Here is a 22,298-nt window from a genome sequence, read left to right as displayed (position 1 = left end):
ACAGATGCCATCGAACTGAAAATGTCACTTACCCAGTGTACATCTGTTCGTGGCATCAGTCGCTGTAGATTCGCATGTGCCCACCCGCCTCCCCGGGAGCCTGTAGCAGTTCGGAAGTTACCTTCAACTATTTGTATATATATCATTTCAACCTTAAATAAGTACATACTTAGTCACTCCATTGCATGGGCACTATTACTACAATTCAACTCCTACCTCACTCTCTGCGGGGGAAAAACAATCGAAGATGGAGTCGACGCCCATGCGCAATGGAGACAAAAGGAGGAGTCACTCGGTCCCGTGACTCGAAAGACTTCTTCGAAGAAAAACAACTTGTAACACTCCGGCCCAACACCAGATGGCGAGCTATGCAAAACATGCGAATCTACAGCGACTGATGCCACGAACAGATGTACACTGGGTAAGTGACATTTTCAATATGGATTGTGGACAGTCTATCACAATTTACTAATTATATAGCCATATTTGACTTTTTGACTTTTTGATTATCAATACTTTAGAAAAAAAATAGAAAAAAGAAAGGAAGGAAAAAAATTGTTGTGCTCCGCTAGTACATTTTGTTTGGTTCTATTGTTACGGTCTTTTCTTTGAAAAAATGGAAAGCACATCAGGGCAACAATGTGCATTCGTGTATGAGCACTACCTAACAGCATTTATACTTGGGTAAATTAGGAAATGTGCATTGATACTGTTGCTTAGTGTTGACAAATTTGTTTTTCTCTTAAATACCCTGAACTCGACTGGCTCAGCAGAAAGCCTGTTACATTAATGTTTATTGTTGTGTACACAATTCAATTGGTGTGATGACTGAGATTATCAAGTAGTATTATAGAACGCCTTTATTTTGATCTGAAAGCCTGAAGATACACTAGATACAACAAACAAAAGATTCTGGTAGATTACCCAGATAAAGAAGAAAAATCCCTTCAAGCAGACTGAGAGATAGAAGAGAGAGGGGAAAAAAATAGAAAAAAGAAGAGAAAAGAAGATAAGAAGAAATAAAGGAAGGGCAGAGGGTCATTAAGAATAAAAGCAATAAGGAGATACTAGCAACAGGAAAGAGAAGAGAAGAGAAAGAAAGGCATAAGGACAACGTAAGAGCCTATTCTGACAAACGACAGAAAGAAGGAGAAGAAGTGGGGGAAAAGGGGAAGGCTGAAAAGGAAAAAGTAAGGAAGAACCTACTTACCCACAACCTGTGTTGTTCTTTCCTTTACATACTCCTCCTGAGTGGACCCTGGGAAATGAAAGAAAGACAAGAGCACAAGCTTGAAAACACAGAGAGAAGGAAGAAAAAGACTATCAAAGATGTTTTTTTTCTTCTCAACAACCTACCATTGACATATATTCAAACAGTAAAACTCTTTTGAAAATACGTTCAGGTCTCTCCATTTTCTGACGCCTCCCTCACAGGGTCCAAAGTGTATATTAGATTTGTATAGGTCCGCAGGGACTCTGTCTGAGCCGTTGTGGTAATTTCAGCTTTTCTTACTTCCAGAATTTGCTTGTATTCCCTTATAGCATTCTTAACGTCACACCCAACCCTGGGATTCCTTTCAGGCCTCCCGTCAGTTTCTTATGTGCAGGAGAACAGGACTAGTCGAACCACTGACATGGTGCCTCACTCACTCGAGGGGTACAAAAGCAGCAAGAACCTTTGCAATAGATCGACAGACTTCAACAAATTCCAATTATGTCTTCTACACTAGAGTCAACTGACAAACACACCATAATCGAAATCGAAGCCCTGCTGTTCTTCACTACAACTCGTTCAAAGACCACTGGATAAACTTTATTCCACTTATGTTGCACTCTTTTTTCACTCTTCTTTTTTTTTTTTTTTTTTCTCAGATTGTCAAGTTTTCCTCCTTGGGAAAGACTAATAAGGTACTCCAGAGTCATCACAAGTGGGTTGTGGTCATCAAGGCAACTACTAAGAACCGCAAAGTCTTTTTAGGTGGCTGGGATAATTCTAGGGATAGGAGTATATGATCACAGTGCTCCCTGCACGACCTCCTGTAAAAGTTGGGACACCTGGCCGATGCTCCCCACAGACTTCCCCTGCAAAGACCAGTTTATATTTTAGGAGTACCTCATTCAAAGCCTCACCATAGACCGTATGAACAAAATGGGTATAATTTCCAAAATGGTCACTATTAAAACCACAACACATATTAGAATTTGCATTTGCTTATAATACAGCCAGTCATTAGGGTATATAGGTAAGTGAATTAACGTTCTTGTGAGACAGTTCTCTTAAGGATCACCCATCTTACCATTGATTTCACAGGACCCTCTGTATGGTTGGAAAACATGACTTGGAAAACGTTTTTGGAATAAAGCTGTACCGAGGTTCTCCTTGCCAGAAGCTTGCTATGACGTCACACCTATGACAATGAACTTAGAGTCAGAACACCCTCCTCCCAACAGTCCCATCTGTACCAACCAACCATGACAGTCTAGCTTTGAATGTCTCATTAGGAAAGACAGGTCTCCCATTTGCCCCCATAGCAATGTACAAAGGTGAGCATTGGTGACATTTTAGAAAAACAGCAGCAGTATAAGTCGATTAAATGTATTGATGAAAAACTTCACAGGGACCCTGTATTTTGTATGAAAACCATTTGATCATACTGTGCTCCACAGGATCTGTGCTTTTATACCATTGGCATGTCTAAAATAGAGCTGTACAGTCTATCTGCAATTGTCATTTACACAAGGTGTATATGATTCTGACAGAATTCATAGAGTCACATTTCTTACTGACATGAAAATGGCACTACAGACAAAATATACAGGGCTTCTGTAGATATCAGATGTAGCCTATACAGGAAACCTCTGTGGTAGCAGTTTTTCCAGAATCAGGCAGCTGCCAAATATCCCTCTTTCCCACCCTTTCCACCATTCTTAAGTTTTCACTATTGGCATACCTTCATAGAGACTGCAACTTCTTAGGAACATGGCAAGGCTGGCCTCTAAAAAATGCACAGGTGAGCAACAGCTAGAAGGGAGCAAACGTGTCGCCTTGAGTGGAGTATTGTTAAGTCTGCTGCTACTTCTGTGTAGGCTTCAAGAGTGAAGCATTACCACACCTTCGGAAAATAGGTTGGTTAGAAGCCTGAAGAACAGTCGAATTTGTACAGCGCCCAGAACATGTGGCAAGGCCCAAAACACTTTTCTCTGATACTTTTTAAATTATAGTACTTAGTCACGCTGTTTTGCTTTCCCTTAAAATTCAGAATTTCATTTATTTGAATTATTTGTTTCCAATATATTTGTCTCCTCAACCACAAAGACCATTAAAGGGATACGGACTGAAAGAATTTAGGTACATCCAATATTGAGGGAATAAATAATGGAGGGTAGTAAAAAGGGAAGATGGGAGTCGGCGGCATGCCAGCAAAAAGAGGAGCAAGTGGTCATCATTGACAACTAAGGGTGAAAAAAGCAAGAGGTCTGGGACTGATATAGAAACAACTTTGTAGATACTTGCAAAAATATTGATATTTATGTTCCACCTGAATTGTATGCATACGTATCAAACCTTAAGGTAAATAAATCTATATACTTGTAGTGCCACTAATAGACTGCAATCGTTTTTCATGAATTTTGGAGTTTCCTACAGAAGAACTGTGCAACTACTACATTTTCTATTGCTTTCAGTTGTTGTTTTCAACTTGTCATAAAAAGTATTTATTTAAGTTATTTTGGAATGAGGTGATGGACAAAAATGTAAAAGTTGATCTTTCTATTGTTTCAGGCTAACTTTGGTTTTGTCTTTCTTTTTTGCTAGCAATTCATGTAGAAAGTGTATTGTTGTTGGAAGTGGTGGAGTACTTAAAAACAAAACACTTGGGAGCAAAATTGACTCCTATGATATAGTAATACGGTAAGTTTTTACTTTAAACCTAAGCAGTACTAATGTTTGTGTCCATAAGCAACTGCCTGATTTTTACTGTCACTAGTATATTATTGAATTTCCAAGATACACTCATCAGTGGGTTTTTTTCTGTGCCTGAACTTTTCTTTTTTTGATAAATTACAAATTGGCAACTGTACATTGCATGAAGATTCATCCCATTTTGTACGGTTTTGCCTGTTTTTGGACAGAGAAACCTCTTATATTCACAGTTAGTGTTTCATCTTTTCACAATATTTTGTTTTCAAAATGTTTCCCAGAGAGGGAAAATGAACTAGGTGAATTGACTGTAATCTGAATCAGAACCTCTTATTGATGCAGGGCAGAGTTAATGGAGCATATATCTTGGGGTTTTATTTAACAATGGACTCCAGGGGTCCTATTTTACATTGTGTACCAGAGAGGCACCTGGCATGTGTGCCTGCTTTGTGCGCTCCCATGGTACAGTGTCATTACAGAAGGGGCCATAGATGCTTGTGTGGTATCTTCTGTAATACTGATAACACTGGTGCACATTTAGCACCAGCGCTCTCCTGACAGCTTGTTCCAGCATTTGAATGGGGACTTGGCCCCATGCAAATGAGAGAATCTCTTTGCCTCTGCACCCATGCTGTATAATAAATAGGAACACAAACAGGCCTTTAAGAGGCGTACTGAGCGTGCCCCTAAAGACAACCCTCTGGAGGGAAGAAACAAGGTCTCAGAGATCCCCTAGACATCCCCCATCCAACCCCCCCAACCCATCCCCCCCCCCCCCAAAGTTAGGTGCAGTCAATCACTACACCCGCCTTGAAGGGGATTTCTGACCCATCTCAAAAGCACAGGGACGTGCCACCTGCACAGTGAAACACAGAGCAACACTGAATGTGTTGCCCTCAGGGCAGCCCTGAGTTTCTGCCTGCCCGGAGGGCAGTGATCAGGTACAATGTTCACATTGGCACCCTATACCCCTGTTTAAAGCTGTGCCAAGCACAACATGAACTCTGCGCCAGGTACATAATACGGCCCAAGGACCCCTATTGAGTGACTCATATGCCATTTTCATTCTCTTGGTTGAGTGTGTGTGTGTGTATATATATGTGTGTGTGTGTGTGTGTGTGTGTGTGTGTGTGTGTGTGTATATATATATATATATATATATATATATATATATATAAATAATATAATTTCCAACCTCCCTAGCATGTTTGTTCCGAATGCTATTTGTGCCAGTGAATATTGTCTTGGTATTTTTCTGCCTTCAGTTGACGTCTAGAAGACTGGCCCTAATGAAACTAACAGTACTAGCTGAATTTGTTACAGGGAGCAGAGATTTTAATCGGAATAAAGAATTTGATGCAGTACCTGGCAGAGCACAAGGTGCAGTTTAAATTGGGAGAATTTCTACTCTGACATATCCAAGGTTCCCCTGCCCTATTTAGAGAGAGGGAATCAATGGGTTTCCTCTGTTGGAGCCTGCATTAGTGGAAATCCTTGAACAAGTGGACTCCTCGCCACATGGCTGTGGAATCAGTGGGGTGGCAGAATTTTTTTCAGCTCAAAACAATTTGAGGCATCATGGATCCAGGCAAAAAAAGTAAATAGCCCTGAAGTTCAGGCAAGAAAACTCCCTGTGTTTCAGGGGCAGTTCTAATTTGCTTTTCATCCAGTTTCCATGCTCTCTATTTTAGCCTGATCTGGTCTCTCTTGATTAGCCGTCTTTAAATTCCCTGGATGTGGTTCACACAAGGGATGTTAATCCGTTTTGCTTTATTTGTGCAACTTGACTGTGCCAACGATCCTCTTCTGTGTTTTAGGTTGATGTATTCTGTTTGCCTGACCTATACTAAGTTTGCCATATCAGGACTGGACGCTGAAGGCATTTCCACTATGGGCTTTTCACTCACACTGCAGATAGATTGGCTATGGGGGCATTGGCTGGTTATCTCATTGGAGAGGGTGTTCTGTCTGCTCATCATCAGTGTGTGATAGTTATCACTTATTTTTTGCTCTTCAGACATTGCCTGAGGGAAGGACTTAAAAACACCCATGAGGGGGTAGGATCAGAAAGTTGGGAAAGGAGAACACAGTAATCTGAATGAGTGAGATAAATGAGCAGGGAGTGTTTGGTTGTGGATTAAAGAGGCATGCGGTGGAATCAAGTATACACAGTGTTGGTATTCAGTGCACCGGCATTTAATAGCTCTAAATGTGGGCTTTCAAGCAGAGCTCTTTTAAAAAAAAAAAAAAAAATTAAACACTGGGTACAAGGAAGGGTGATGATGAGGTAATTCCTAGATTATTTACCAGTAATGCCTTGAACCATACTGTTCTTTGCTTTTCCTTGACATTTAATACTGTCTGCAGCTTTGGCTGTGGGCTAAGGTAGAAATACCCAAGTGATATTTTGGCTACTGTTCCCCGGTTCAGGGCCTACTGGAAGGATGCCTGTTTCAAACTGTGCTACAGATTTGACTGTGCAGCACAAGGGGCCTCCTCACATTTGAGGCCTGGGAAAAAGCAGAGTAATGGGATCACTGGTAAGGAATCTAGACATTGCCAAGCGTCTTAACAAAGAGGTATGCGAGCAGGCTTATGCTGGGCCATAAATTCAAAAGCTTTGAGGTAGTGGTCCCTAAAGCTCATGGCGGCCTGGTGCTCGGCTCTGCGTATATCCCAATCTCGGTTGAGAGCGGAGCCCTCCCCTTTGTCGTTCCACTTAAGTCTTCTGGATGATCAGGTAAGTTGAGACATAAGTCAAAGAAAGAAAAGCATCCTTCGACTTCACCTCGTCCGTTGGCTGACAAGACAGAGGAGCGTCGTTGATCTAGGCCTCCCTCTGCAGAGCCTGTACTTGGGCCGACTCAGGGCCTCTCCAAGTTTCCGGCAGGTGAAGCAACCCCTGCCCAACTCAGGAATATTATGAGGCAATGAGCCTCATTTTCGGGCAGTCCAACTCTCCTAGTGAGCTTACAGGCCCTGTGGAGTCGGAAGGAGTCCCTTCGGGTTCCACGCTGGAGGTTTTGACCTCAGCTCCGTGGGGCAGCCGAGGCTCTTTTACTGGATCTGGACTGATTTCAGGTGTACAACCTCAACCTTCCCCGGCACGAATGTAGATTCTTCTGGCACTGCCAGTGCACAAGGCAGCGTCACCCCCATCTTCAATGCCGACTCTGACACAAATATGGATGGGCGACGTCGAATCCAGTGCCGTCAGAGGCCTTGCCCTGTATGTTGTATCCTGAACCTTATTACTATGGGCTGGGTTACGGTGAGGAAGGGGAGGGGTTGCTGGACTCTTTAGAATACCAGCTCCAAGACCCCATGGACTGGCGTACGGATATGGATGAAGCCAGGGGTCTGGATATGTCACCAGATGCTGGCATGCTCTATTCCCCCTACCGTTGCTACGGGGGCGGGAGCTTCATATTCTATGGTGGTGCAGAGAGCAGCTGAGGTCCTGGACCTTGAGATGCTTTCGGTGGCAGTCAGGACTAGCCTCCTGAAGAGGTGCTTCAGCCTGGGGCTTCATCCTCTGAACCCCTGCTTCCCTTTAATGAAACCCAGATGTTTTACTGGGTACCTAGTTCAGACCTAGTACAAGGGCACCTGTGAGCAGGACAATTGCTTGGTACCATCGCCCAGTACCAGGTGACTCAGCTTTCCTGATGCAACACCCCACCACTGAGAGCTTGGTTATCCAAGCCTCCACCTCCCAGGGCACGTTCCCTTCCTTACCCCTGGATAGGGAATCCAAGAGGCTGGAATACACTTCAGGAAAAAATTATTACTTTCACCTGCTGCCATTACGGTCCGTGAGCACCGCATACCTTCAGGGCCGTTATTCCCACATACTTTGGGATACAGTTGCGCAAGTGCTGCCATGGGTCCTGGAGGAGGCCAGGTCTGTATTTTACCAAGCAGTTGCTGATGGGACAGATGCAGCACAGTTTACGATCCGATGTGGACTGGACACATCCAACTCAGTAGGCACAGGGGTTGCATCAGCAGTGGCCCTTCGGCGCTAAACCTGGTTGAGGACACCTGGCTTTTCGGGGGATGTCCAGGCCTATCTTATGGACATGCCCTTTGATGGCACCAGTCTCTTCTGAGAGAAAGCAGACTCGGCGCTCGAGCACTACAAGGATTCTCGTACTATGGGCAGGTCCTTGGGCCTCACAATGTCCTCTTGTCTCCCTCAGTCTGCTTTTTGCCCCTTTTGTGGCTACAGAATGGGTGCCCATCCATGTCCATTCCCCTCCAGCCACTGTGCCATGCATACTGCCTAGGCTCTGCCTGGCCAGGTACGTGGGATGCACCATCCTCGTGGATCAGGAAGCCAGTAATGTGGCCAGTCTGCTACCCCGTCCCCTTTTAACAGCATCCAAGCCATCCTAGGCTGACGATTTCCCACCAGGGACCAGTTGGAGGCAGGGTCTGACATCACCTGCTCCGCTGGCAGTCTGTCATGTCAGACAGGTGACTTTTGTAGATAGTCTGAAGTGGCTTCTCCCTCCCCTTCAAGACTACTCCTCAGTCCAGGCCACCATCCTATGATCGAATGACGGAGGATCACTTGGCAATTCCCCGAGCCAAGAGAGCCATAGATAGGTTCCCTGTGCCAGAAGGAGGTTGTGGTTGTTGTTCATGCTATTATCTGGTGCCAAAAAATGGTATGGCCTTCACCCTCTCCTAGATCTTCGGTCCCTCAGTCTCTTTCTCAAGAAGGAAAAGTTCAAAATGCTCACTCTGCCTCATGTTCTATCTGCCCTGGACCTGTGAGACTGGATGGTAGCTCTGGACTTGCAGAAAGCGTATTTTCATATCCCTTTTGTTAGAAATTGGGTCTCTGGTTGGCAGAGGTATACACCCTTGTCCAAGCAGGTATCACAGTCCTAGTTAGGGTAAGTCACAACACTATGCAAATTATCCTGCGCTTACCCTCTGGTAGCTTGACACAGAGCAGAAAGGCTTAACTTAAAAGGCAATGTGTAAAATATTTGTGCAATAACTCATACCGTGATACAGTGAAAACACAACAAAAAGTACTCCACACCAGTTTAGGAAAATAGATAATATTTTTCTGAATAAAATAAGATCAAAATGACAAAAATACACTGTGCACAAGAAAAGGCATCACTTTTTGAAGGTTTAAATGAGTCTCAACCCTTGAGAATCAGTGGTTGTATCCTTCCAACACACAGTACCTGATATGCATCAAAAATGTAGTCGCATGAGGTTGCAGAGGGAGAGATGCTTCAAAAAATTAGGCACTGCATCGAATTTTCTAGCACAGAACAGACGAGATGTCATTTCTTTCCACGCTGCAAGGTGATGTGTCGATTTACAGGAGCTCAGTCTTGGCTCCGAGGAGATGTGTTGAAAAATAAGGTGCTCCGTCTGCGTTTTTTTCTTTCACGCTGAAAGATGATATGTAGATTTCCAGGAGTGCAGCATTGGTTCATCACTGCGATGCAGAGATATTTTGCCATCCTGGGAAGATGTGTTGAAAATCCTTGACGCACTGGTGAGAAGGAGCAGGCACTGTATCAATCTGGTAGGCAATGCGGGGATTTTTCAGCCGCGAGGCAGGCGATGCATTGATTTTTGCAGGCGTTGTCAATTTTCTGTCGCAGTGGGATTTTCTCCTTTCTGGCCCTGAGACTTAAGAACAGGAGGCAAGATCAATCCAAGCCCTTGGAGAGCACTTGTGGGGAAGGCAGAGCCTTTGCAACAGAGTCAAGTGGCAGCAGGGAAACAGCCAAGGGCGGCAGTCCTTCCAGCAAAGCTGTCCATAGGAGTCCTTTGTGCAGCCGGGCGGTCCCTCTTTCAGAGTCCAGTTGTAGATCCAGAAGTGTCTAATTTTCGAGGGTCACAGACCATGTATATATTTCTAAAAATGCCTTTGAAGTGGGGGAAAATTGAAAGAGTAATTTTGAAGTACACAAGCTCCCCTTTCAACCCACCCCTGTCTGCAGGATCTCTGTGACGAGTTATCAGTCCTTTGTGTGAGGGCAGGCCACTGGCCTTTGGAGTGAAAGAGAGAGCCCCTCCACCCTTCCTGCCCAGTGAGACTAATTCAGGATGCAGATGAATGCTGATGACACTGAGTGTCCTGTGTTTATGGCTACTGGGTAGAATGCACAAGGGAAGCTGTCAACCTGCACAGAACAGACGTGGATTGGAGACATGCAGTAAGGCACAGATGATAGTAAGTGCAGAGAAATACCCACTTTCATGTGGCATTTCCAAAATGGAAATATTAACTCGAACTTCAACAGTAAGCAGGATTTTCTATTACCACTCTGGCTATACTAGCTATGACAGGGCTACTCTTTTTAGATCAGAGTCTACCCCTTAAAAGTATATAAGGGCACTTCTAATGCTGGCCTATGAGAGGAGCAGGCCTCACAGCTGTGACTTTTTCACTACCTGGTCATGTAAAACACATAAGAACATGTCCTGCCTTTTACTTACGTAGCACCGTGCCCTGTGGGTTACCTAGCGCCTACCTTAGGGGTGACTTACATGTAGAAAAAGTGGAGTTTAAGGCTTGGCAAGCAGTTTTTAAAATGACAAGTCGACGTGGCAGTGAAACTACACACACAGAGACATGGCTAATGGGCTATTTTAGGTGGGTGGCACAATCAGTCCTGCAGGCCCGTTAGTAGCATTGAATTTACAGGCCCTGGGCACTTCTAGTGCACTTTACTAGGGACTGAAATATGCCAGTTGGATAGTAACCAGTGTTACCATGTTTAGGGGAGAGAGACATACACTTAAGCATGGTCAGCAGTGTTAAAATGTACAGTCTCTTAAAACCAGCAAAAACAAGGTCAGAGAAATGGTGGGAGGCAGGCAAAAAGTTGGGGGATCACCACCCTAAGGCTGTCGGGTCTAACACCCGTTCTGCCTGTCCACAGAAGTTACTTGCAGCTCACGAAAGGCCACAAGCACTTTCAGTTCAGTGCTTTTTTGTGTTGGCGGAGGTCACAGTTTATCTCTACAAATTAGGGGTTGTAGTCTTCCCCTATCTTGATGACTGACTGTTGAAGGGGGGCTCACCCCAGACTGTCTTCTCCCACCTCCAGACTGCGGTGGACCTCCTGCATTCGCTAGGGTTCACTATAAACATGCTGAAGTCACACCTGACTCCCTCTCATACACTCCCTTTCATCTGAGCTGTTCTGGACACAGTGCTGTTTCGGGCTGATCCTCCTGAGCTGTACGCCTAGGATATTCAGGCTATGATACCGATGTTTCAGCCTCTATCCTGGATTTTGGTGAGCATGACTAAGACTGCTGGGCCTCATGGCCTCCCGCTGGTGACCCATGCCAGATGTCATATGCAGGCTCTGCAGTGGAACCTGAAGTTCCAGTGGTTGTAGCATCAGGGGAATCTCTCCTTCATGGTCCAAATCTCAGAGGGAACTGCGCAAGAACTGTAGTGGTGGCCAATGAACCGTGATTGGGTCAAAGGGAAAGCCCTCTCCCATCCCCAACCATATCTGGCAGCAGTGACAGATGCATCATTCCTAGGATGAGGCGGGCACCTGGGAGAGGTGGAGGGTGAGTGAGCTGCAGGCATTGTCATCTAAGCCGCCCTTCCTTTCCATCTATCCTGACAAAGTGGTGCTTCGCAATAGGGCCTTCTTTTTGTCAAAAGGGGTTGCACCTTTCCATGCAGGCTAATCCATCACCTTACCTACTTTTTACACACCCCTGCATCCTTCCAAGGAAGAGAAGAGACTCCATTGCCTGGACCAAAACAGAGCATTGGCCTTCTACCTTGATCGTACCTATGAGTTCCGGGTGGATGATCAACTCTTATCAACTCTTGTGTGGGTGTGAAAAAAGGTCAGACAGTGTAGAAGAGAACTATCTTCAAATGGGTCGTACTCTGCATTAATATGTGCTACGAACTGGCTAAGATGCAACCCCCTGAGGGTTTGCATGCTCATTCTACCAGAGGTAAAGCTAAAACCTCTGTCTTAGCACGGAGAGTTCCAGTCCTGTATATCTGTTAAACAGCATCATGGGCATCTCTGCACACGTTTACCATACAGTACTGCCTAAACAGTCGGGTACGTAGGGGCGGTCACTTAGCCTCTTCCACCCTGCAGGACTTTCTGGTGTGATCATAGTTTGCAGACCCACCTCCAGGGATGGTATTGCTTGGGTATCTATTCTAAGGTAAGGAATCTGCAACTAGATGTCTCTATCAGATGGACAAGTTACTTACCTTTGGTAAGGCCTTATCTGGTAGAGACTATATCTAGTTACAGATTCGTTACTCCCATTCTCCCCGTACTGTGAACTGATGTGTAGGGATAGGGATTCCCCTTTCGGGCCCTAGTTTTGACGCACCAGTAGTCTGTGTTCTTCGTGACTCTGCACTTCTGGCATGGAAATAAGTTAAATTAAACTGAGGTCAGCGTGTTGGGGCGGTGCCAATATAGCACCCACAACGTAACACCACCTAACAGCGTGCAGGGGTACTGCTCGTGAAATATCTCCGGATCCATCCTGAAGCCTGGGGAAATTCTGAGGTAAGGTTTCTGCAACTAGATATGGTCTCTACCAGATAAGACGTTATCAAAGGTAAGTAACTTGTTCTTTTAATTTAACTGTCTGGAATAGTGATGCTAGAATCTCCACTGAGTGACGTGCATATTTAGTTGAGTTGGCCATTAAACAGATTTCTTACTGTAAACTGGGTTGCCTTTGGAATTTATTCGGTTTTATTGCCCAATTCAGTAATATTCAGTGACCAACCCCAGAAGGTTGATAACTTTGAGGTGCAGAGAGCAATTGAAGGCAGGATACCAAACACACAGAGATTGAAACCAACCCAGACTCCACCTAGCCCGTCAGCAATACAAAAATCTTGTATGCGTTAAGCATATTAGAGCTAAGCTGCAGTCACCTAGGCACCCAGTCTGACTTCCCCTCCACTTGTTCCTTATCAGGGTAATATGTGAAGCAGGGCTGGCATGCAGCTTTAGAACACCAAATAAAAAGCTATTTTTGAGCACATTGATTACCATCTCTTACCAGTAACAGACACGCCCTCTTAACATTGCTTTTCCCTGTGCTGAATTGGAATTTTAAGTCAAAGATGACTGAGTGCTGCATAGAATGTCCCACATGAGTGGGCCTTTGACTGAGTGCTGTTCTGCACTGGCCTCCTGCACTTTACCCTAGAGTCCCTCCTCCTAAATGAGAAGACTGCACTAAAAGTAAATATTCACCTTCATCTTCCATCATGGAAAAAGTTTAATAGTTTAAAAAAATAAATCCCGACTGCTGCCTTGAAAAGGGAGAAATTTGACTGCTTATTTTAGATTTCCCCTTTAAAGTGGCGTTTCTCCAAGAAACCTTCCATGCTTTGCTGAGAATGTGAATTTGCTTCAGTGAGCTTAGCAGCATCCAGATTTAATCAAGCAAGGAAACAGTTTGTATGGATGTAGTGATTACCTCATATTCATGTCTTCAGTTATGGGAAATATGATTAGAGAGTGGCCACAGAGTACTCCAGGAGGTCAGTTAACTCCTACAGCTCATTTGCAATAAGAAGAAAACAATATGGAGAGCACAGGCACTCCACGGGCTTCCTCCAAATTGAGGAAAATAAATGCTGCCAGAATTCCTTTGTTCAACTTGCGACCTGTTGCTTTCAGTAACAGGATGGAATGGTATGTATGCATGTATGTAAATAGTATTTCTTTAGTGGGAACCTTGCCATAGGCAAGGGAGCACTGTACAAGGTCAAAGACAGACATAAAGTCAACAAGGGTTAAAAGAGGTAGCTGGGTTGTGGACAGTTAATGTATTAGGATTTGGTGTTCTTTAAAGGGTTCAGTCTCTAACTCTTTCCTAAATTGGAGCATTGATGGATACAGTGATGTTGTTCCAGATCATCAGTGCATCGATGGTAAAGGCCTGCTGCCTTGTTTTTTCCCTTACACTTCTTAGTCTGCAGTGTGAGGGTGTTCGAGCCTAATGTGTGCTGGGAACCATCAGAGATAAAAGCTTTTCTGCATGGTAAGTGTGGGTGCTGGTCGCAATGACTTTGTAAATGATGCAGCTGGATTTGAAGATGATGCGGCCTGGCAAGGGGTGCCAGTGGCGTCTCATCAAGTGTAGGTGATGTGAGCATATTTCTTCAGGCCCTGTATGAAAGTTGCTGCAGCTCATAGGATGGCTTTAAGAGGTACCACTATGGAGTCCGGGAGTCTATGGAGCAGGGCATTAACCACCATATGGATGCAAGAGCACCAGTGCTTTAATGGTAGTTCTGAAGTTCCTTTCTCAAAGAAACAGTTTCACTCTCCTTAGAATATAGAGTGCTGGCACAAGGCCCTCTTTGTTTTTGGCTGTGTGCTCATTGAGGGTAAGTTTGGTAAGTAGGGTGAATTCAGGTGACTTAGCATTTGGTGAAAGTATGAGTTTGAAGCTGTCAAGGTTCATGTAATTGAGCCAGGTTGGTCCTGTTTCTCGTTTGTTGTTGTTGGCAAATAAAAAGAATTCTGTCTTTGTTGGATTGGGCTTCAAGTAGTTGCTGGACATCGATGACTGAGTCATGTGCAGGACGTGTTTGAAGTGTTTAATATCTGAAACAAAGAGACTCTCCAAAAGAGCTGTGCATCATCTGGATAATGGTGAATCTTGATGCTGTTATCATTGAGTAGAGCACCAGGCAGCTCCCTGTAGAGGTTGAAGATGACAGGAGACCGAATAAAACCCTGGGTGTACCACAGTTGATGGGGATCTTTTGGGACCTAGAGGTCCCCATGTGAATAAAATTGTGTTGCTTGGAAAGGTATGAGGAGAACCATTGAAGGACATTGCCTGTGAATGCGAGTTGAGGATTCAGAGTACACATGAAGAGGGATATTAGACTGTGTTGAAGGTGACTGAGTGGTTCAGTAATATCTGTGGCAAGGGGGAGGTTGTTTATGATGTGTAAGATAACAATCGTCGTGTTGCACCCAGATCTGAAGCCAGAATGGTAGTCGTATGGGGCATGTTTATCATTGATGTGATCTTGGAGTTGAAAAGACTGCTTTTTCATTGATCTTGCTGATGAATGGTAGGGAAGTGATGGGCCGAGCATTGAAGAGGGAATCAGGACCTAGTGTAGGTTTCTTTGGGCATAAAAGGAATTAGCCTGTCTTGAGACCTCCAGAGAAGATGCCTTGAGTGAGTAATGCATTGACAATGACGAGTAGAGGTTATAGAGCGTCCCTGGTGAGAGCTTTGTTGAAGGACCCGGTTAAGGTATTATCCTCAAAAGAAGTGGATTTGAGGGAGTTGAGTATGTTGGTGAGATCTGAGAGAAATAGGTCTTTGAAGGCTGGCCATTGAGGGATTCCACGAGAAGGGATGGGATACGAGATATAGCAGATTGGTGTTGTCACTGTTCTGTTGGATCTGAATGGTTTTGTTTTGTATATTATTTTCTTATTGTTGTTTACCTTGTTACTTTTGTGTTTGACTTCTGCCTTGCTTGTTTTCTTTTAAAGGAGTCCTTGCTCGGAAGGACAAGTAATATCTGGAATATGCTTGTGGACACATCTGCGATCAAAGAGCCTTAGGGTCAATTCTGATATGAAAGTAACACCAGCTCCTTTATTAAAACATCTTATTGCCTCCTTTCAGCACTGCTGTGTGCTAGTGCTCCAATTCTGAAAGCTTCCACTGAGGGCTTTTATGTAATGGCATATGTGTGTTTTCATGAGACTTCTCACTCCTTTAACAATCTCATTTTCATTGGTACTAGTGTTGTTCTTCAGGGTATATTTCTTGTAATTCTTGCTTTAATATGTTCTCAAGTTTGTAAAGAGCCCCATACCAGACTGTTGACACAATGGAATGGGTGGAGCACACACAGGCTTTTTTTGTTTCAGGTAGAATCCATAGATAATTTATCCTGATGTGTTTTGCATTTTCTTTTTCATTCTCTAGTTTTAGTTAACAGCCCAAACATGTCCTCCTTGCACAAAAGCACACTATTGCACTAAAGAGTTAGGGTGCGTTTACTGCCACGAATAGTGCAAAGGTTTCTCTCACGCACAAGGGTTTCTCTCACACACAGTGCCATGCATTCTTTCATTGGCATATGAATCAGTTAGTTTTTGTTGCCAGCCCAAGCACTTTAAAAGTAAGTTTGTGGGCCATACTTATAATAACTTTAGTCAGCTGCTAATATGTGTTTTGTTGATATGAACACTTTTTTTTTTTTGTTGAATAAGGTATAATGTTTTAAAGTGTATTAAACCTGTAGCAACAAGCACCTGTTTTTAATTGCTATTATTTTAAATAACTACATAAATAAATCTTACTACAGTCAGTTATATGCATGTATCAATGTTTCACCAGTCCAGTAAGCTATAGCCAATATTACGAGGCTGGTTCTTATTCTGATGAAAATGAATGCCATCTTATTACAATAGCATATTGTAAAGTTTTGCTTTTTAATGAATTTCCATTTAGTGTTATGGCTTCAGTAGTATGGTCATTATTCCACAGTACATGGATGGAATGCAGTTGCTGTTTATTCTTCCCCATCCTTTTTCTTACACCTTTTCATGAATTTACATAAGAATGAGTTGTAAATTGAACTGTCATCTTTGCTGTGTTCTCATAATTTGCTAAGACACCCTCTTTCAATTATCATTTTAATCCACAGAATGAATGATGCCCCAGTTGTAGGGTATGAAGCGGATGTTGGGAGTAAAACCACTTTCCGGTTTTGTTATCCAGAGTCCATAATGTCAGACCCTCTTCACTATGATCCAAAGTCAACCATTGTACTACTTGCTTTCAAGCCACATGACGTAAAGTGGCTGTCTGATTTGTTGTTGAATAAAAGAGCGGTAAGTGCATCCAAATAACCCAGTTCACATGTAGACCTTTTAATGAGTTTTATCTGTGAAATGTGATTTATCATCTGTGTTGTACTCCAACATACTGAAGCTATATATTTTAGAAATTTTCCATTTGAAAGAAACAAAAATCCTTGTAGAACAAATAAGGTAAATGCTTTGCGAGGAATATGACGGCTGGTGTCAAATCCTCCTGCTCATGATTGGCTGACTATAGATCTTGGTGGCTCTTGTTTAATGTTATTTCATACAAATTGTGCCTTCCACATGCATGCTAGAGAACATTTGTGTTGAAAGAGGGCCCTGACATTTATTCACATTCCTATTGCGCTTTTAGGTGGAAATCACTGGTGGAAAAATTTCCTTTCCTAATGATTTGTGGAAATTTTCCAAAAGTTAACATTTTTCTTTTTGACATCTCACAAAAAGCAAGTTTATGGGGAATATATGTACAAGACTTTGTTACAAACAGGCTCCCTCAGTTGGTTTTTCAAGCATATGAAGGTTTGTAATAAGTTGAGTCAGCACCATGGGAAGGATTTTCAAATATCCAGGCAAAACCAAATTTTTCTCTTTGGACGCTTCTCTTCCATAGCACAAGGCAAGTTTGCTGTTTGTTGCATTTGTGCACCTGCTCGTAGAGACAGCTTCAGACAACTGACTGAAGTCTATACTCTTTTACCGCATGAACACTAGTATGCAGGAATAATTCTCATACACGGCTAGTCCACTAAGCATTTCATAAAACTTTATCCTTTGACTTATTCATCATACAGCCATATAATTTTATCTTGAAATCTTAGATTTCCATAAATCTGTAACCCTTATACATACATCTAAAAACCCTTATACATAGGTCACAAAAAACACAATGTATTTGGCAAAAGTACTATTTAAATAGCTTTAGCAATTTCAGCAGCACATTGTAATGCAGTTTTCGATTAATGCACAAAACAATACATGCTGTGTAGCACACATGCATAACAAATGATTTTACTCCAAATTGTACGTCACAAGACAACACACTCCGAGTAAGGCAACTCTTTACTCAAGGCCCTGTTAATGCTTGCGAAATTTAACTCCTTACAATACCGCCAGGTACACCAGAATTAATCCGAACGATTCCAGGATTCTCAACCCTCTGACAATTTTTGGGACAGAAATTTTCACCAATGTTGTAAGATAACTATGAAAGTAAAAGAATTATGCTTATGCAGTTTGATAAAACATTGCCTGCTTTCAGTGCTTAATTTGTAAATAAAAACGTGCCAGTGCCCAAAGCCGTCCCCTTAAACACGCGGCTGCTGCAATTAAATGTGCGTACACGAAATACTGAGGCAACGTAATCGTGAAGCCATCTCGGGCCTCTTCAATCTATTTAAAGCCACTCCCGTGTCCCTTCAGCTCACTCTTACAGCTTTCTCCTTCTGTGATGCTTTTTGTTTTTCTCCTCCTCCGTCATTCCCATATGTGTCTTTTGCTCACAGTAAATGCTTGAGGCATAAAAATAAGTGCCGGCCCTCAGAAATAAGTGCTGGTGCTCCGCACCGGAAACGAGCACAAATTGAGCACTCCCTGCATTACTTCTCCAAAATGTTGTCAGTGTTTTTAATGAATAATAAAAAGGGTTGAGACAGAGGATCGGGGCAATGTGAGTTTCAAAGTCAAAGCCATAAAGGCTTATTCAGAACTTAAGAATCATTACAGAAGGCAAAACTAAGTTAGTCAAATTCACATCAGTAATGCTTCAGATATTGAACATGCAGCAGGAATCAACATAAGGTCAACTTCCAAAGCAAGTAACTAGTCAGAGAACTAAATATAATTGTGCAAGAAGACCTACTTGAAATCTGCTCAGATAGTTTATGTACCAAATCAATAGACAGACTCGCGTAATCAGCACAATTCGGAAAGCAAGAAATGTCGAAGTAAAAACAGACTGATGTGGAGTCTACCTTCAAGGAAGTAAAAAAAACAAAAATCGAAGTATCAATCAACAAGCATAATGACATACAGACTGCTCAGTTTGAAAGATAAAATAGATTTGTCAAATCTCCCAAAAAGGGGGCATTTTATAGGTTCCAGACAGTAAATACTATATTCTCGACATGGTGAGATCTGACATCATGAGCTATACTGATAGTTCTTTATGCAAATATGATGCATCAAAAAAGACACATTTAGGACATCTACTTTCATGCATAAGGCATACATAGAAAATGAAGGACATAATAATAGTACAACAAAGTAAAACAGTAGACAGCTGTATAGAGCAGACTCGAGTAAAGAGCCTTGAATTCTTGAAAATATAGGAATAATCTGCACATGGCTTCCTTCTCAGGGAATCAGAATTAATACATTTCAGCCCGACAAACAGCCAGTACCATGAAATGAATTCTGTATCAGTTATTTTCTGATATGGAAAGATACAGAGAGAAATTTGTGGTAGAAAGCTCTTTCATTTCATTTTAAAACACACATTTATTTCTGTCACTGTAAAACAAATGTTAGTACCGGATTACTTCAGTCTACTTATGTCCACTAGAGCCTGGTTATACTAACTACCACACATGTAAATCAAGCATTATTTTCTATTTGACCCTTCTTTCTTGAACTCAGTACTAGTCTTCCCTTCCAAACCGCCTTTTGGGTTATTTTGTTCGTTTTTTTGAAAAGCGGATCTGCATAAAATGTTCCAACCGTAAATTAGACATGTAACAGTTTATTTGGAATGTTGCATGTTTGGTGAGGGGCACCAAACGTATTTCCAGTCAAAAGTTTTTTTTTTTTTTTTTTTTTTTTAACTTGAGCGCCGTGTACTTAGTCAGATCAGCAGGAAACCTTTCGGAACCCTGTTCTGGTCTTAACTTTACAAATCAGCAGTAAATAAAATATTGTTGAAACTTAACATGTTTGCACTGTGCCTAACTTGCTAGCCACCTATCAAATGTCATGCATAGTTTTTATGCAGTGCGAAGACCATTCGTAAATTAACACTTTTTTGATACCTCCATCCCCTAGCTGTGGTTCGGTTTCATCTCGTAGGATATTCTGGCATAAGCCCTATTCGCAAGATGAAAGATGATCGTTTTATTACTGGGCAGAAATGCTTAGGAAGCTAAGAAGTCTAACTGATCCACTGCATGAGCTAAGGTTCCTTTAATCCCTTCTGTAAACAGTTGTTAGATGTGCACTTTCTTAGATGCAAAGCATTAGATTTTGCTTAGCCAAATCTATTTAAATAGTTAGATTTAAGACCTTGTTAGACTTTTGACCTGTTATTATGATTACATAAAATAGCTGGAAACCAAGTGATTTCCTTCATTCATTTCCTTATAGCGTAACCAATTACTGTCTTTTTTGAAGATCATAAACCTTTTAAAAGGGAGGACCAAAAGTTACAAATTGTAGGAGATCTGAGATTATGATAGATATTCCGACCCTTGTAAATTTGAGACTTGTCCTAACCATCCCATTCATATAGGGCTTTCATTACACATGTATAATGAAGTTTGCTTCCTGGTCAATGGTGTTTCCCGGATTGAAGATCACCCCTGTACAACGTTTATGAAGGTATACTGTCTTTTAAGCATATTTCTCATATATTTCCTCATGCTTCTGGCAATATATTGAAAGCAATTTTATAGGAGCCCATACACTCAAATAAGTCAACTTTCTCTCTGTTGTGTTATATTAAGATTGTTCTTAACACATGACTTGCAGATCTGTGAGAAACATCTTGGTTAGTCCAGACCTTTAAAAACACAGCAAAATCAGTGCTGAAAAATGTATCTAGCTCCCATGATTTGTAATTGTTTCACATCGAGACGGTCACTATATATTTGGGAGAGAACCATGTCACTTTCCTGATGATCTTTTATTTGTTCAACTCTTACAGCAGATGTATAAGACACAGTTTCATCTGTTAAAACGTTTAATGTTCCCTGTTTGAGAGCTGAGAGTTAGCTGGACTGCATGTTCTTCACTTACATTGAGGTGACAATTGTGTTTGCAAACTATTGAAACCTTAGTGCATTTATTGTGCAGTTCTACCTGCCTGACATTAGAGAGAATATTTTTCTTAAACAATTTTGGAAAGTCCAGAGTCTTAGAATGTGATAAATTGCAATATATTTTCAGAGGGCAAGATTTGATTATAGGCATTAGGGTGGTCAACTTTACTGACATTTCTCTGAAAGTGCTTGTTGCAAAGTTTTAGCCTAATTATTTTCTGTGTCATCTTGTTTCCTGAGTCTCTACATCAACATTTTGCATTTTATAACTAAGTTAAATGTTGGTATCAAAATCAGTTTTAGGATTGTTTTATTCTTCTGCATCTAACCCTTCAATTTGATATTGCTAAAGGAATTTTAGCACTGGTATTGATGCCATCTCATCTAATTAATTTAGATCTCCTTCCCGCATCAGTATAATATTGGGCACCCTCTTTGGAAGGCCGTAATCAATTTATTTTCTTTGTGACACGATCTTGTGCACAACCAGAGTCATATGCTCTATGAACACATGACTCTCTGGAGCATTTATAGACTCTGAGATACGTGGGTTTTTACTGAAATGCAGACTTTCAGGGAACGCTATAGGTGTTATGGAGGACTCAAACCCTTGACGATGTAAGTCCCTTTTCCCAGCGCTGGCTTTAATGGGGCTTTTGTACATTTCTTGTGTGACTTTTTCCCTTTGTATTCTTGTGAGTGTGTGACTACAGGGACAGTTCCCCTGCAATTCCCTATGAGGCCTGTATAGGGTATAGACCATGTATTTAGCTCAATTCTTTTTTGACACACGCTTTTAGACACACCATGTTTGTGCATGTTTGATTTACATCTTATTAATTTGAGTTGGTGTCTTGTGTCCCAATTGTATATCTATGTCTTAATTTGTACACTTATAGTCATTGATAGGGGTAGCTCACGAGTGACTGCAAGTTTACAATTTACCTATTTTCTGGGGACAGTGGGCCCTGGAGGGTAAACACTCAAAGTTGTGGTATTCCCTGTTACTGTGTCAGTTTACTATGTCTGCTGACTAAGTCTTCCTTCTTTCAGCTACTTCCATATTGAGGTGAATCTTCTGACAGTATGGTATTGCGCGCATGCTTCATATTTGTTTGTTGCGATAGTATTGCAGTGGTTTGAATTTTCTACCTATACAATGCAGGGAGTTATTTTGGTCCTGAAGAAAGCCCATTGACCATTTTGGGCTTTGAAATGTCTGAAACACATCGACCTTATGGATGTTGAGGCTCATTGCTTTCCTCATGATATCTTATTGTTTTTAATCTTGCCCAAGACCTAGTTTAGTAAGGGTATTCTATAGGTTCTATGAGGCATTTTTAACCCACTTTAACCACAAAGCCCTTTGAGTTTATAGTCCAGACGTGCTCCACATACAATAGGTAGAGCCCACTTTGGTCACATTAGGTGGTCTGAGTGGGGGTCCAATGCTGAAGCAGGCCACGGGTGATACCTGTG

General features: G+C 42.2%; 1 protein-coding gene across 12 annotated transcripts in view; it reads left to right on the top strand.

The window, feature by feature from the left end:
- Positions 1–22,298, top strand: part of ST3GAL6 (ST3 beta-galactoside alpha-2,3-sialyltransferase 6) — a 502,129-nt gene that overhangs the window by 422,082 nt on the left and 57,749 nt on the right. For all 12 annotated transcript variants that reach the window (XM_069204903.1, XM_069204900.1, XM_069204906.1 and 9 more), the window contains 2 exons: positions 3,815–3,910; positions 16,611–16,797. In XM_069204903.1, coding sequence (XP_069061004.1) covers positions 3,815–3,910; positions 16,611–16,797 — 283 coding nt within the window. The remainder of the gene's footprint in view (positions 1–3,814; positions 3,911–16,610; positions 16,798–22,298) is intronic.

This window comes from Pleurodeles waltl, chromosome 8, assembly GCF_031143425.1.
Source record: "Pleurodeles waltl isolate 20211129_DDA chromosome 8, aPleWal1.hap1.20221129, whole genome shotgun sequence".
Lineage (NCBI taxonomy): Eukaryota > Metazoa > Chordata > Amphibia > Caudata > Salamandridae > Pleurodeles > Pleurodeles waltl.
This window is presented reverse-complemented; position numbering and strand designations above follow the sequence as displayed.